Source organism: Dipodomys spectabilis, unplaced genomic scaffold (assembly GCF_019054845.1).
Source record: "Dipodomys spectabilis isolate Male_0828 unplaced genomic scaffold, ASM1905484v1 ptg000215l, whole genome shotgun sequence".
In the NCBI taxonomy this organism is placed as follows: Eukaryota; Metazoa; Chordata; class Mammalia; order Rodentia; family Heteromyidae; genus Dipodomys; species Dipodomys spectabilis.
In genome coordinates this window covers 10,884,194-10,899,194 of record NW_024870892.1, presented here as the reverse complement: position 1 = coordinate 10,899,194, position 15,001 = coordinate 10,884,194, and the positions used below count along the sequence as shown (strand labels likewise).

The 15,001-nt window shown below is 53.8% G+C and overlaps 1 protein-coding gene across 2 annotated transcripts; it reads left to right on the top strand.

The window, feature by feature from the left end:
* Window positions 1–1,988: 1,988 nt before the first annotated feature.
* Trip10 (thyroid hormone receptor interactor 10) lies at window positions 1,989–14,927 on the top strand. 2 transcript variants are annotated; one of them, XM_042697038.1, is made up of 15 exons: window positions 1,989–2,071; window positions 3,362–3,477; window positions 3,593–3,649; window positions 5,784–5,931; window positions 6,028–6,090; window positions 6,219–6,323; window positions 6,424–6,552; window positions 8,331–8,477; window positions 8,564–8,758; window positions 9,874–10,041; window positions 10,296–10,405; window positions 13,393–13,525; window positions 13,747–13,883; window positions 14,296–14,414; window positions 14,517–14,927. In XM_042697038.1, exons 1-15 carry the CDS (start codon window positions 2,048–2,050, stop codon window positions 14,663–14,665), a joined length of 1,800 nt encoding a protein of 599 aa, XP_042552972.1. In that variant the 5' UTR covers window positions 1,989–2,047; the 3' UTR covers window positions 14,666–14,927. The 2 variants fall into 2 exon arrangements, with proteins under 2 accessions (XP_042552972.1, XP_042552971.1); XM_042697037.1 differs by lacking the exon at window positions 9,874–10,041.
* The last annotated feature ends 74 nt before the right edge of the window (window positions 14,928–15,001 follow it).

Genomic DNA, 15,001 nt, shown 5'->3' with positions numbered 1-15,001 from the left:
TGACGCCCGCAGGCCCGCCTACTTGTGAGCCAATCGTTGCACGTCGGGGACGGGCTCTATGGAGTTTTTCAGCCCATACAGCCAATCAGAGGCCAAGTCTTCCGTAAACCCGCCCCTGAACGACACTAGATAGACAGCGCCGACTTCAAATAGAAGTGTTGATTCTGTTTAGCCTCGCCTTTATGGTCACCAATCACCAGAAAGAGTTTACCAAATGTACTTTGATAAACAGTACACCTAACCAATTACCATGAAGCTCATGTGGCTCTTAAAGCGGAATTTCTCCACCCAACTGTTAACGGTTCAGGACTACATTACCCAAAATTCAGTGGGCAGAGACAGTCTTACCAAGGCATAAGTAAACTACATTTCCCAGTGTCCCCAAGGACGGACTTCCTTTTCTTTTCTTTTCTTTTTTTTTCCGGGCTGAGTGGCTCGTAGCCAAAGCTCAGGCTTTTGATAAACATACGCATCTGTTGAGGCCGGTCCTGTTCTCTTAATCTTCCTGGTTCACCAAGAGGCCTAAGCCTAGCCCCAGGTTCAATTTGGACCCTAGAATGACCTATGAACCCAACCTTAGGCTAAGGCTGTTACACCAGAGAGAAGCAATTCAGGTCCACTTGCTGACCTCAGGTTTATTAACCCTTTGCTATAAGCTGAGTCCCAATGCAGGAAACCTGGACCCTCTCCCCACTTTCGGCCGTGAACGCCCCTCCTCCCCTTCTCCCACACTTACCCGGAACCTCCATGCCTGACAGCACTGACTCCTGCCTGCATCTGTCTTTGAGTCCCTCAGTCTTCACAAGATGACCACCCCAATAGGTCTTGAGACCCCCATCCCAGCTGTGTGCTGACCTAGACTGACTCCTAAATCTAGTGGAAACTCCAAACCAGGATTGAACACAGAGCTTTTGCTGGGCTGAATTCCAGTCAAGATCCTTTAACACTGAAAGCCGCCAGCAGGTGGGGCCCAGGGCCCAGCAGAGGGGTCCGACCATAATAAGCACAGATTCCCAGGGTTCTGGTGCCTAGGGGAGCCGATCACCCCCCACCCCCACCCCCGCCAGGGACCAACACTCCTCTGGCAGCCCCAGCAGCGTGTTGTAGCTAGAGAGAAAGTGTTGAAGGCAGGGGAGAAAGCGTGGTAGGAGCCGCTGGTGCCTCTCCCCTTTGATGCTACAGCCTCAGGGGAATTTACGAGGTGTGAACAGATATTTATGGGGGGAGGGGAGAGGGAGAGACAGACTTCTAAGCCCCAGGGCCCCAGAGTCTAGGAGAGAAGCAACATTGGAATCCCAGGACCGTAATGAATGAGACCGGAAAATGGGCAGCTACAGAACTTGGGCAAAAGGCTTGGGACTGGTGCCCCAAGGACGACTTGTCCTCAGTTTCCCAGCGGGGACTGGCGCTAAGGGGGAGGGAAGGCAGGATGCGGTGCGAGCGCTAATGGACCCGGCCTTGGCGGAGGTTCGTCCTGGGCAGGATCGAAGTCCTCCCATCCGCCCTGTGGCCGCAGAGACCAGACCATTAGTGGGACAAACGTAGACGCCTGGAGCCAGGTTGGCCCGCAATTGACGAGTTGACCTCAGGTTCTCCCTGCAAATGGGCGTAGAGAAGGACTTCTTGAGTTTGGGGTTTTAGTTATCGTTGGCTCTTTACGGAATGGTTGAAGGGAAGGAAGAAACGTCTGAGGCGTAGGAGGATGAGAAGGGGCCCCAGAGATTTTTGAAAATGGGTGACGGGTCCTTTAAGAGGGGTTTGTCCGGTGGCGTGGAGTGGCCACGTTCCTTTAAGAGGGGGCGGGGCGTCTTGTTGGCCACACCCACACAAGGCCCCGCCCTTAGGGAGCCGGGTAGGGGCTTGGCGCGGGAGGGGCGTGGCAAAGCGTGAAGGGGCGTGGACGTAATGCAGTGGGCGGGGCTTTGGCGGGCGGGGCGGGGCCGGGCGCTCCGCCCTCTTCTGAGTCTCCCCGCTGAGGGTGGCGGGTGGCGGGGACCGGGGCGGCGGCGGCGGCGGCGGCGGCGGCGGGAGCAGCGGCGGGAGCAGCATGGATTGGGGCACTGAGTTGTGGGTGAGTGCGATCAGCCCGGCTTTAACTTCTCAGACCTTGAAGTGAGGCGGGTGCGGGGTGGGGGGGGGGGCCCAGATGTTCCCCCTCCTCCCGCTTTGTCCGCGCGGTACTTTTAGCCTGGGGCTCCTTGGGGCTTTTCCTTCCCCTGACCCCTGCGTCCCCGCCCTCTGCCCTCTGAGCTCTTTCGGGAGTTTTCTCTCGGGAGTTTTCAGGACACGCGGGGGCCGGTCGAGGGTAGAGCTTGCAAGACTGGAGCGGGGAAACTGAGGCACGAGGTTGCAATCAAAGTGGCTAGAAAAAAATGTTTTTTGTTTTTTGAAGTCCTAAGACCAGGCCCGGGACAGCCGGGCGAGGTCACCTATTTTGAGCGCCCTGGCTGGACGGGCGGCTAATCTTACGCCCCTGGGTCTCTGCCCGCCGCCCGCCTGTCCGGCCGGGAGGGGAGCGGAGAGGGGGGGAGGGGACCCTCCGGCCACCTCCCCCCCCCGCCCACCCCACGTGGGGCCGGCGAGCCCCGACCGGCCACTTAGGGACTCGGGACGCCCGTGGAGAGGGCAGGGGCTCTCCCCGACCCCGAGCCCGCCCCTGGCGCAGGGCAGGGCCTCCCTCCCCTCCCCCAGGAAATCCCCCTCCCCCTTCCATCCCGGATCCTAGCTGGACCTCTGACCCCTCCCCTTTCTGGGAGAGATATGCTCTTTTTTGCCTCCACTCTTGGGTGCAGCTAGCGAGACTAAGCGCTAGGTCGCCACCCTCTCTCCAACTCTGGGATTTCCCTCGGAGGTGTGGAGGAGTCCGTGGAGGGAAACTGAGTCACCCGTCTGAGACTGCCTCCTGGCCATTCTGAGGGCCCCCCCCCCCCCCGTTACACACACACACGCACACGCACACCCCACCCCTCCTCAGGCTGCCCCAAACCCTGCCCCTCTCTGGCCCTGACTCACGCCAGGCCGGCCGGATTTTCCGGAATCTAGGGGGGCGATTAGGGGAGTCCGTGGGGGGGGGGTCATGGGGAGTGGCTTTTACCCCGTCCCACGGCCCTCTCGGCCATCCGGAGCCCCCCGGATCGTGTTGTCCGGCTTGGGCCCCGGGCCCTGTTCTCCGGCCCTTCCCGGGAAGGGGAGGGGGCTCCCGCCAGCTTCCTGCCCGCGCCTCTGCCGGGGCGGCGCCGGGAGCCGCTCCTCCGCCCAGCCCAGCCCAGCCCAGGCCGGGCTCCGAGGCTCCGGGGCAGGCGATCGGGTGCTGGGGTGCGACCTCCGGTCGTGACCCCCGGTCCCCCCCTCCCCGCATCAGGATCAGTTCGAGGTGCTGGAGCGCCACACGCAGTGGGGCCTGGACCTGTTGGACCGCTACGTGAAGTTCGTGAAAGAACGCACGGAGGTGGAGCAGGCCTACGCCAAGCAGTTGCGGTGAGACCCGACAAGGGCGTCGCTGGCGGGGCTGGGGAGGGGGGGACCCCGGGGGTGCTGCCCGAGCACCCCCCACCCCGAGGGCTCAGCTCCCCTGCCTGTCTGTCTCCTCCAGGAGCCTGGTGAAAAAATATCTGCCCAAGAGACCCGCCAAAGACGAGCCCGAATCCAAGTAAGGATGGAGGAGGGTTTGGAGAGCTAGGCTGGGGGGGGGGGGGTTCGGAGCCTTAGCACCCCCCCCCACTTCACCCCTCACCCCAGTTCTCATCCAGAGCCCAAATGCAAGGATCCCACATGACCTGGGCTGGGGAGTCTCAGTCCTCTGGCTTCTCTGTGTTTTCTTTCGTGTGTGTGTGTGTGTGTGTGTGTGTGTGTGTGTGCATGCTAATCCTGAGGCTTGAACCCTGAGCCTCTCTGTACACAGGGCTTTACTATATACTATGTATACACTATATGCTTATCTTCCAATGCAGTGCTATGGTTTGCAATTTGTATAATGGGAATAAGAAGCTGGGCGCTGGGTGGCTCATACCTGTCATCCTAGTTATTCAGGAGGCTGAGATCTGAGGATCATGGTTCAAAGCCAGCCTAGGCAGGAAGTCCATGAGACTCTTTTTTTTTTTTTGAGTCCGGTTATGGGGCCTGAACTCTGGGCCTGGGCGCTGTCCCTCAGCTCTTCAGCTCATGGCTAGCGCTCTACCACTTGAACCACATTGCCACTTCTGGCTTTTTTTCTTTTTGCTTATGTGGTGCTGAGGAATCGAACCCAGGGCCTCATGCATGCAAGACAAGCACTCTACCACTAAGCCACCTTCCCAGCCCTCCATGAGACTCTTACCTCCAACCAACCACCAGAAAACCAGAAGTGGAGTTGTAGTTCAAGTAGTAGAGCGCTAGCCTTGAGCAAAAGAGCTCAGGGACAGACAGCACCCAGGCCCACAGTTCAAGCTCCGTGACTTTTTTTTTTTTTTTAAGTCTCATGGACTTTTTTGGCCTGGCTAGCCTAAAACTGTGATCCTCAGACCTTAGCCTCCTGAGTTGCTAGGATTGCAGGCATGAGCCACCAGTGGCCAGCTTCTTCTGTTTGGGCCTTTTTCTCTTTGCTCATTGGCTAAAGGGGTTTGTTTCAGGTAAATTCCACCCCGAATGGCTTGGGACTGGGGACTTTTGTGGTGCCTCTCATTTCCTTGTCTGTGGGATGGGATTGATGGCCACTGTCCCCTACCTGCAGTGTTTTCCAGAAGGAGCACAGAAGGAGCTACAGCACCCAACCCAGAGTCATTGTGGAAGCACTAAGCTTTATTCTCGGCCCCCTTTTTTTCCTTCCAGAATCCCAAAAGCTCTAGTGGTTTTAAGAGGGTTTCCGGAGTAACTTGTTATACTTTTAGCCCACATCCTGTGAGTGCCATTCCCCCCTCCCCCTTTTTTTTTTCCTGAGGGGACTGAAATTATCCCTAATTAAAAAGTATCTCAGCTGGGAGCTGGTGGGTTCTAGCCACCTTGAGGTTGAGATCTAGTGGAGCAAAGTTTAAAGTCTGCCCCATCAGAAAAGTATGAGAGACCCTACCTCCAAGTGACCAGCAAAAACCTGAGCTGGAAGTGTGACTCAAGTAGTTGAGCACTTCCTACCAGTAAGAATGCCCAGTGCGAGCATGAACCTTAGGTTCAAGCCCTAGTACCTCCCCCCACCATTCCCCCCAAAATGCTGTGCCTCTATCAACCCTATCTTTGCTCTTTGTCATTATTACCTAAGTAAACAGTATTGTGTTAAGATTTAGTTCCTGGGTTTACATTCTGTCAAGTAATGTAAATCACAGCCATGACTTCGTGTACTGGAGTGTGAGCTATGGTTTTATGCAAATTATAGGCAAATACTTTTATTATATAAGGGACTCCAGTATCCTTGGATTTTGGTACCATCAGGAGATCCTCAAAATGATTCCCTTTGGGAACTGAGGGGCAATTATATTCATGTTTCTCCGTACAAAATTCAGTTATAGTTGCTGGGTGCTATGGTGCCTGCCCATAATCCTGGCCTTGGGGAGGCTGAGGAAGGGAGGATTGAGGCTAGTCTGGGCTATACATATAGTGAGACCTTGCCTTACCCCCCTCTCCCTCCCATACCACCCACACATTGGCCACCCTGTTGAGATGATATGTGAGAGAGATCTAAAAATCTAACTTGTCTATGGAGGATTGGGGCGGGTGGGGGAAGAGCCAGAGCTTAGCCTTGCTTTGGGGGTAGTGGGCTTGGGTCTCAGTGCTGGGGGGGGGGACACTGATCCTCCTCCCTGCTGGCCCCCTAGGTTCAGCCAGCAGCAATCGTTTGTGCAGCTGCTGCAGGAGGTGAACGACTTCGCGGGCCAGCGCGAGCTGGTGGCCGAGAACCTCACAGTGCGCGTGTGCCTGGAGCTGGCCAAGTACTCTCAGGAGATGAAGCAGGAACGCAAGATGGTGAGCCCCCGCTGGCCCCCAGTTCCCCAACCTGGCTCTGGCCAGGGACCCCTGCCTGAGCTCTGGGTGAGCCTCCTGTCTCTTCCTTTTCCCTAGCACTTCCAGGAGGGACGGAGGGCCCAGCAGCAGCTGGAAAACGGCTTCAAACAGCTGGAGAATGTGAGTTTCCTCACCCTTGCTGATCCATGGGCTCCCCTCCCCATCTCCCTCCTCCCGGGGCTCCCAGCATGCACCCTGAACCCCTCCTCAGGGGTCCCCCACTTATCTTAAGAATGCTGTCTGCACAGAGTAAGCGTAAATTTGAGCGAGATTGCCGGGAGGCAGAGAAAGCGGCCCAGACGGCAGAGCGGCTGGATCAGGACATCAATGCCACGAAGGCAGACGTGGAGAAGGTGCGTGTTGCATGGGGACTCGCACGGATTGCAAAGGGGTTCCAGTGGGACCCATAGCCACAACTTGGGTGAAACCTCTACCCACTGTGGTGTTCCCTAGGCCAAGCAGCAAGCTCACCTACGTAGCCACATGGCTGAGGAGAGCAAGAACGAGTACGCAGCCCAGCTACAGCGCTTCAACCGAGACCAGGCCCACTTCTACTTTTCACAGATGCCTCAGATATTTGATGTGAGTGCTTCAAACCCTCCCCACCCCACACCTACACATCACTCCTACACATAGGTCCAAACCCCAACTGTTATGCCCCTATTCCTAGACTGACTGAGAATTCGAAACCTAGAGTAACAGGGAGTCTTGCTTTTCTTCTACCTTCCTGGTCAAGGATGCTTTTCTAGTTCATTAAACTCATGTTCATTCATCTAAGCCCCAGGTCTTGAATTTCTCCTTTTTTTCTTTTCCCCTCTTTGTCCCAACTTTGGGGCTGGGGTTATCTGTGCTGGACATATATACATATATATATATATATATATATATATATAACTATATGTATTATGTATATACATATATATGTGTGTATGTATATATACATACACACACACACACACACACACACACACATATATTTTTTTGCCAGTCCTGGGGCTTGAACTTAGGGCGTGAGCACTATCTCTGAGCTTCTTTTTGCTCAAGGCTAGCACTCTACCACTTGAGCCACAGCACCACTTCCAGTTTTTTCTGTGTATGTGATACTGAGGAATCGAACCCAAGGCTTTAATGCATGCTAGGCAAGCTCTCTACCACTAAGCTACATTCCCAGCCTGGATATATTCGTTGTTGTTTCTCTCTCTCTCTCTCTCTCTGACAGTCCTAAGGCTTAAACTCAGGGCTTCTAGTTTTTGGGGTTTCTTTTGCCAGTCATGGGCCCTGAACACTGGGATTGGGTGCTATCCCTCAGCTCTTCAGCTAAAGGCTAGTGTTCTACCACTTGAGCCACAGCACCACTTCTGGCTTCTTTTTTGCTTATGTGGTGCTGAGGAATCGAACCCAGGGCCTCATACATGCAAGGCAAGCACTCTACCACTGAGCCACCTTCCCAGCCTCATGGGCCTTTAGTTTTTGCTTGGCTTTTTCCATTCAAGGCTGGTGCTCTACCATTTGAGTCACACCTCCATTTTCAGCTGTTTTTAAAATCTTTTTTTCCTTATTTTTATTGATACTATAAAGATGATATACAGAGGGACTTCAGATACACAAGTCAAGTAAAGAGTACATTCCTTAGGCTGTGCACTGGTGGCTCATGCTTGTAATCCTACCTACTCTGGAGGCTGAGATCTGAGGATCATAATTCAAAGTCAGTCCAGGGCAGGAAAGTCTGTGAGGCTCTGATCTCCAATTAACTACCAGAAAACCAAAAGTAGCGCTGTGGCTCAAAGTGATAGAGCCCTTAACCTTAAGCAGAAGAATTCAGGGTCAGTGTCCAGGCCTTGAGTTCAAGCCTCTACAATCGACCAAAAAAAAATTGTACATTTCTCTTTGGACAATGTTCCCTCTTCCAGTTTTCCCCTCCCATCCCCACCTACAAGTTGTATAGTTTGTTTTCAGCATAGTGTCTAGTTAGTACCACTGTGTTTGTTCACTTCCAGCTTTTTTTTTTTTTTTTGCTGGTTCATTGGAGATAAAAATCTTCCTGGGATGGCTTCGAACCTCGCTCCTCAGATCTCAGCCTCCTGAGTAGCTAGGACGACAGGTGTGAGCCACTGGCACCTTCCCAGCTTGCGTTTTATTTTTTCAGAAAACCACCCAGAGTCAAGACTCCCTTCCAACACACCCCACTTCAGTCCCAGGTCTCTCCATCCGTCTCACTGGACTGGAGTCTCTTTCTCAGGCCTGGTGTCTCTCCCCTCCCACCCCAAGTCTGAGCTTAGGATATGTGTGTGTTGAGGGGTAGGGGGGTGTTGGGTCCTGGGAATCTGCAGCTGACTCACCCTGAGTCCCTGTCCCTACAGAAACTCCAGGACATGGACGAGCGCCGGGCTGCGCGCCTGGGCGCGGGGTACGGGCTGCTGTCCGAGGCGGAGCTACAGGTGGTCCCCATCATCGCCAAGTGCCTGGAGGGCATGAAGGTGGCGGCCGACGCTGTGGATGCCAAGAATGTGGGTGCCCAGATGGGGTGGGCACTGGGTGTGTGGGTGTGGGTCCCTAACTGCCTGTCCTTCCTTCCCCCCCCCCCCCCCCCCAGGACTCTCAGGTCCTCGTGGAGCAGCACAAGTCCGGCTTCGCCCGCCCAGGCGACGTGGAATTCGAAGACTTCAGCCAGCCCATGAACCGGGCCCCCTCAGACAGCAGCCTGGGCACCCCATCCGATGGCCGGCCCGAGCTGCGAGGCCCTGGCCGAAGCCGTGCCATGCGCTGGCCCTTCAGCAAAAAGAACAAGGTGGGGGCCGGGGCTCTTGGGGTGCGGTGTGTGTGGGGGGGACAGAAAATAGGGAGAGATGAGGTCCCCACGGAGGCAGTTTCAGCTCCAGCCACCGGAACGCCGAGTCCTGGGGCAGGAATTTTCCTCTTGGCCCTGGGCCCGGGCTAGAGAGAAGGGAAGGCGGGCGGCTTAATGGCCCAGGAATCCCCTGAGATTGTGGGGGGCTGAGGGGGGAGCTTTTGTCTTCTTGGGATCTCGGAGATTTTTTTTTTTTGGATTCAGAGCTGGCTGAGGGTGGGGTAGTGACCGCATCTCCCCATTTCATGGATGGGACTGGGGAGCATTCCCTCTTATTGCATCCTTTGTTCTTGGGGTTCAGGGGTGTACCCCTATGTAATTCCTGTTTCCCGTAGCAGATGTTTGAGCTTCTGGCTGGTTTATGTCATTTTGGCGGGAAGGAAGGGGGTGGTGATACAGGGATTCAAACTCAGGGCCTGGTGGGAGCCCCGATTCCCAGCTTCTGGTTGGTTCTTTCTTTTCGCCCCATCCTCACCCTGACTTCTACCTGTGGCCCCCAGCTTTATTCTTCACTGGACAGTGATCCCCGCTGATGTGTTCCCCATCTGCCATCTGCTCCCCTCACCCCACTTTTGGCCCGTGTGTCTGACACTTTGATTTCCTGCATGCGTCTTCTTCTACCTCTTAGACTCTGAGCCCGGGGGGCGGGGGGGGGGGGGGGGGGGGGGGGGGGGGGAGGAGGGGGGAAGGGTTCTCCTGGCCTCCTCCCCCTCCCTCACCAGGGTCCTCTTTAGTCCTAGGACCTAAGACATAAGGGCCACAGGCTTTGGGGGGTGCAGGGGAGGGGGTGGGGCCGGCCTCGGGCTCACTGTCTCATGCCCACCCCAATTTTATATGTTGCTCTGAGAAATCTTAAGTTGTGATTTTCTTACCGTTATTTTTCTCTTTCTTTCTCCATTTTCTCCCCTCCCCTTTTGTTGTCTTTTTTTTTTTTTTTTCTGTCTGTCCATTCTAATGTCCATCCATCCGTCCATCCATCCTGGGGTTCTCCATCTTCCCCACTGCCATGCCTGTCCCCTTCCCCTGCCCAAAAACTCCCCGGCCCCTGCCGGTAGCCGCGCCCCCCACCCCTTTCCCCCTTGGGGGGCCCCCACTCCCCGGCTTTGCCTAATGGACCCCCATCCCCCCGCTCCGGCCGTGACCCCTTGGCCATACTGAGCGAGTTCAGTAAGTCGGTCAAACCCCGGCTAGCGTCCTTCCGCAACCTTCGAGGTAGCCGGCGGGTAAGTGAGGCCTGGGGGCGGAGGCAGTGACCCCAGCCAGCTTGGTGCAGGCCCCTGGGGGTCGCTTCCTGCTGACCACTGTGGGTCCCCTTTCCTGCTTGGCTGTGTGCATGGCCTCACCTCCACCATCCCCCGCCCCCCACCAAAGCCTGCCAGGGGAGGCTGGTGGACTTCCTGTGTCTCAGGCGTGAGCAGGGCAGGGACTATAAGCTGACGCTCCGAGTCCCAGACTCAGTGTTCATCCTGCCTTGCAGACTGTGGTGACAGAAGATTTTAGCCATTTGCCCCCAGAGCAGCAGAGAAAACGGCTGCAGCAACAGCTGGAAGAACGGAATCGAGAACTGCAGAAGGAGGTGGATCAGAGGTGAGGAGGGGGAGGAGGAACAGGAGGACACGGGGGGGGGGGGGGGGGGGTGCCTCGGGTCCTCATGCCGCAGGTCGAGGCGTGGCTTCGTGGGACACTGCTTGCCTGGCATGCACGGTGTCCTGGATCCCATCCCAAGCTCAAAAAAAACCCCAGTAACAACAGATTTAAATGCCACTTCAGGTACAGGCTGGGCACTGGTGGCTCACGCCTGTAATTCTAGCTACTCAAGAGGCTGAGATCTGAGGATCACAGTTTGAAGCCAACCCAGATAGGAAAAGTCTTTGAGAATCTTATCTCTATTTAACCAGCAAAAAGCCAGAAAAGTAGAGTGGTTGCTCAGGTGGTAGAACACCAGCCTTGAGCAGAAGAGCTAAGACATTCTCTTGGCCCTGAGTTCAAGTCCCAGGACTGGCACCAAGAAATAAAAAATTAAGTTCTGAGTCTAAGTGGCTCAGGCCTGTAATCCTAACTCCTCAGGAGGCTGAGATCTAGAAGATGGAGATTCAAAATTGCCTGGATAGAAAAGTCCATGAGATTCTTATTTTCAAAATAATCATCAAAAAGCCAGGCTGGCAGTGTGGCTCAAGTGGTAGAGCGCCAGCTGAGCAAGCAAGCCAAAGAAGCATGAGGTTCTGAGTTTAAACGTGGGAATTAAAAAAAAAAGTCCACAGTGGTAAATTTTATGTTATGTATATTTAACTGCAACAACAGAAGAGTTTTGAAAAAACGAATTTTAAAATGCTTGAGGGGCTAGAGACTGATGGCTCACACCTGTAATCCTAGCTGCTCAGGAGACTGAGAGCTGAGAATTGTGGTTTGAAGCCAGCCTGAGGCAGGAAGGTCCATGAGATTCTTATCTCCAATTAATCACCAAAAAGCCAGAAGTAGAGCTGTGGCTCAATTGGTAGAGTGCTAGCCTTGAGTGCAAAAAGCTCAGGGACCAAGTCCAGGCCCTGATTTCAATCCCCAGGACTGGCACCAAAAAAAAAAAAAAAAAGATGCTGAGGTCAATGGTAGAGAGCTTGCCTCGCATGCATTAGACCCTGAGTTCAATTCCTAGTACTTGGGATGAAAGATACCTCCTCCCCCAAACAGAATAAGGGGTTTTGTCTCAGCTAGGCAAAGATGGTTCAATACCAAAGGAATCCATCAATCCCAGTCTGCACCTTCTTTGGATCAATGGAGAGAAAAGCATGATGGTTTATCTAGTGAATAACCAAAGTCCTTAAAACACTAACAAACCCCACCTGTCATCCTAGCTACTCAAGAGGCTTTGATCTCAGGATCGAAGTTGAAAGCCAGCCCAGGCAGGAAAGTCCATGATACTCCTATCTCTAATTATAATCACCAGAAAAAACAGAAGTGGAGCTGTGTGGCTGAAAGTGGTAGAACACTAGCCTTGAACAAAAGAGCTTGGGGATAACGCCTAGGTCAGGAGTTCAAGACCCCAGGAATGACCAGAAAAACATAAACCAAAACCCTAGCATTAACAACCAAAGATCTGCCAGATTCCAAAAAAGAAGAAAATCTTTACTCATCCTTTCCAAACAACAAAATTCTCCCAGCCCAGTTACGTAACCATTGCTCCTCAGAAGGCAGCCAAACTCTTACATTGCTGTAGCCAAACAGTTCTTCTGGATGCAATGCTATGTGGTTCCTGGGATTTTGTGTTGGGGATAAAGGGTTCACACCTAGAATCAGGACCGTTGCATCCTGGGTGCTTGCCTGCTCAGATCTCGCCCAGCTTTTTTCTGTGTGTGTGTGTGTGTACATGCTGGCATTGGGACTCAAAACTTGGGGCCTTGCTCTCATTTCGCTTTTTTATTAAAGGCTGGCACTCGCTAACTTGATCCACATCTCCACTTCTGGATTTTTGCTGGTTCATTAGAGCTAAGAGTCTCACAAATTTTTGTTTCCCAGGCTGGCTTTCAAACCACAATCCTCAGATCTCAGCTTCCTGAGTAATCGGGATTATAAGTGTGAGCCACAGAGCCTGGTTTTGCTGCAGCTTTCTTGTGTTTCCAGTTTCTCCATCTATTAAAAGAACAGAGGGGTGGCTGCCGGTGGCTCACACCTGTAATCCTAGCTATTCAGGAGGCTGAGATCTGGAGGTTCAAGGTTCCAAACCAGCCCAGGTAGAAAAGTCTGTGAGACTCCAATCTCCAAAGATAACTAGCAAAAGGCCATGTGGGAGATGTGGCTTAAGTGGTAGAGAGCCAGCTGAGCAAGCCAGCTGAGTAAGGCCCTAAGTTCAAGCCCTGGTATTGACAAGAAGAAAAAAATTTGAATACTATTTATGACTCATTGTGCACCAAGTACTATTCTGATGGTCTCTGACAGATACTGGTATGTTTTTCTCTAGTTTCCAGGCAACCATCAGCAGTAAAGTTTCAATAACTTTCATTCACAACAGGACTGGAACTTGTTAGGCAGGGGCACCGTCACTTGAGCCATGCACACCCAACCTCCATCCTTTCGTTTACTTCTTAGGTAGGATCTTATATTTTTTGCTACCTTGGACTGTGATCCTCCTACTTCTGCCTCCTGCGTAGCTAGGATTACAGACGTGTGCTGCTGTGCCTGTGTATTTTAATAATGTGTCCTAAGCTCATACCACTAAGAAAAGCTCCAGTGGAGGTTTGAACCTAAGCAGTGTAGTACTCCCATCTGTGAGTTTTTTGTTTTTTTTGTGTGTTTTGAGATGGGGTCTCACTGTGTTGCCCAGGCTGACCTGGGACACTCTCTGTCCCAGCATTGCTGTGGCCTTAGCCTCCTGAGTAGCTGGGACTGTAGGTGTGAACCACTTCATACAGCTTCTGCATTTGAGTTTCTGTTTCCTGTTTCATGGTCCTGCCATTGCCTCCCTAGGGCTGGGATTACAGGCATGCACTACCACATTTGTCTCTGTAACCACATCAAGACCCTGCTTTTCACTTGTGAACCTACACTGTACTTCTGTCTGTTGTCTGTCTGTCTGGGGTCAGGGATGCTCTGAAGAAGATGAAAGATGTCTATGAGAAGACACCCCAGATGGGAGACCCTGCCAGCTTGGAGCCCCGAATCACAGAAAGTCTGAATAACATTGAAAGGCTCAAGTTGGAAGTTCAAAAGTATGAGGTAAGAGGAGAGGGCTCTGGGGAGGGGTGGGGGCCCAGCCGGCCTGGCCAAGTGAGTCACTGCGGGAGGGGGGGGGGAGGTTAGGGAAGTCTTGGGGGAGGGATCCAGCTGTTGGCCTTGGGCGTGCAAGGGGGAGACTCAGGAAATCTCTGGGTCCAAAGATTTCCTGGCTAACCTTGGACTCCCGCCCCATACCTGACATTGTGATGCTGACATCCCAGGCTTGGTTGGCAGAAGCCGAAAACCGGGTCCTGAGCAATCGAGGGGACAGCCTGGGACGACACGCCCGGCCCCCCGACCCCCCTGCCAGTGCACCCCCAGACAGCAGCAGCAGTAGCTCCCAGGATAACAAGGAAAGGTAAGTGGGGAGCCCCAAGAGGGTGGGGTCCTGGGGTTCCAGAGGGCCCCCTGCTCCCCCCCACCCTGTTTTATCTCTTTTGTTGTTGTTGCTTGTACTAGGGCTTGAACTCAGAGCCAAGGCGTCGTCCTTGAGTTTTTTTTTTTGCTCAAGGCTGGTGCTCTACCACTTGAGCCATATCTCTATTTGGTCAGTCATGGGGCTTGGACACAGGGCTGGGGCGCTGTCCCTGAGCTCTTTTGCCACAGTGCCACTTGCAGCTCTTTTGTTTATTGGAGATAAGAGTCTCACGGACTTTCCTGCCTGGGCTGGCTTTGAATCGGGATCCTCAGATCTCTGCCTCCTGAGTAGCTAGGATTCCGGGTGTGAGCCATCAGTGCCTGGCTCTTATTCCTACTTTCTCCCCAACCAGTTCTGAGGAGACACCCTTGGAAGAAGGCCAGGACACCCCTATTTACACAGAATTTGATGAAGAATTTGAGGAGCCTACGTCCCCCATTGGCCAGTGTGTGGCCATCTATCAGTTTGAAGGTGCGGTTAGCCTGGCCAGGCCTGGTGGCCATTTGTATTGCCTTGGTGTGTGGGTATGTGGCTATGCTCTGGCTAAATGTGCCCAAATTCACCCCACCATAGGGTCCAGCGAGGGTACCATCTCCATGATGGAGGGTGAAGGACTCCTAGTGATGGAAGAGGATAAAGGAGACGGTTGGACGCGGGTCCGGCAGAAAGAAGGAGGCGAAGGTTATGTGCCCACCTCCTACCTCCGAATCACGCTCAACTGAACCCTGCCTGACCTGGGAAGAAGGGGGGCTGGCGGCTGCTGCTTCCGGGCCACGGGGGGCCCCCCAGAACCTATGCACTTTATTTCTGTCCCTCGTGGCTTCTGCCTATGACCTGTGTAACCTGCTGGCCCCGCCCCGTCCACCTGTCACCCCTCCGTGGCCCCGCTGTGCCTTCCAGCCTGGATGTAACATACTTAAGTTTCCAGTCCTTTCTTCCTACCACTTGGCCTGGGCCATTTTTGTTTTATATAAAACGTTATATAAGACACCTGGGAGCGTGTGCCTTATCTTCACCACCCCTGCTTCAGGCCAGAGGAAATGAGGCAGGGGAGGTGA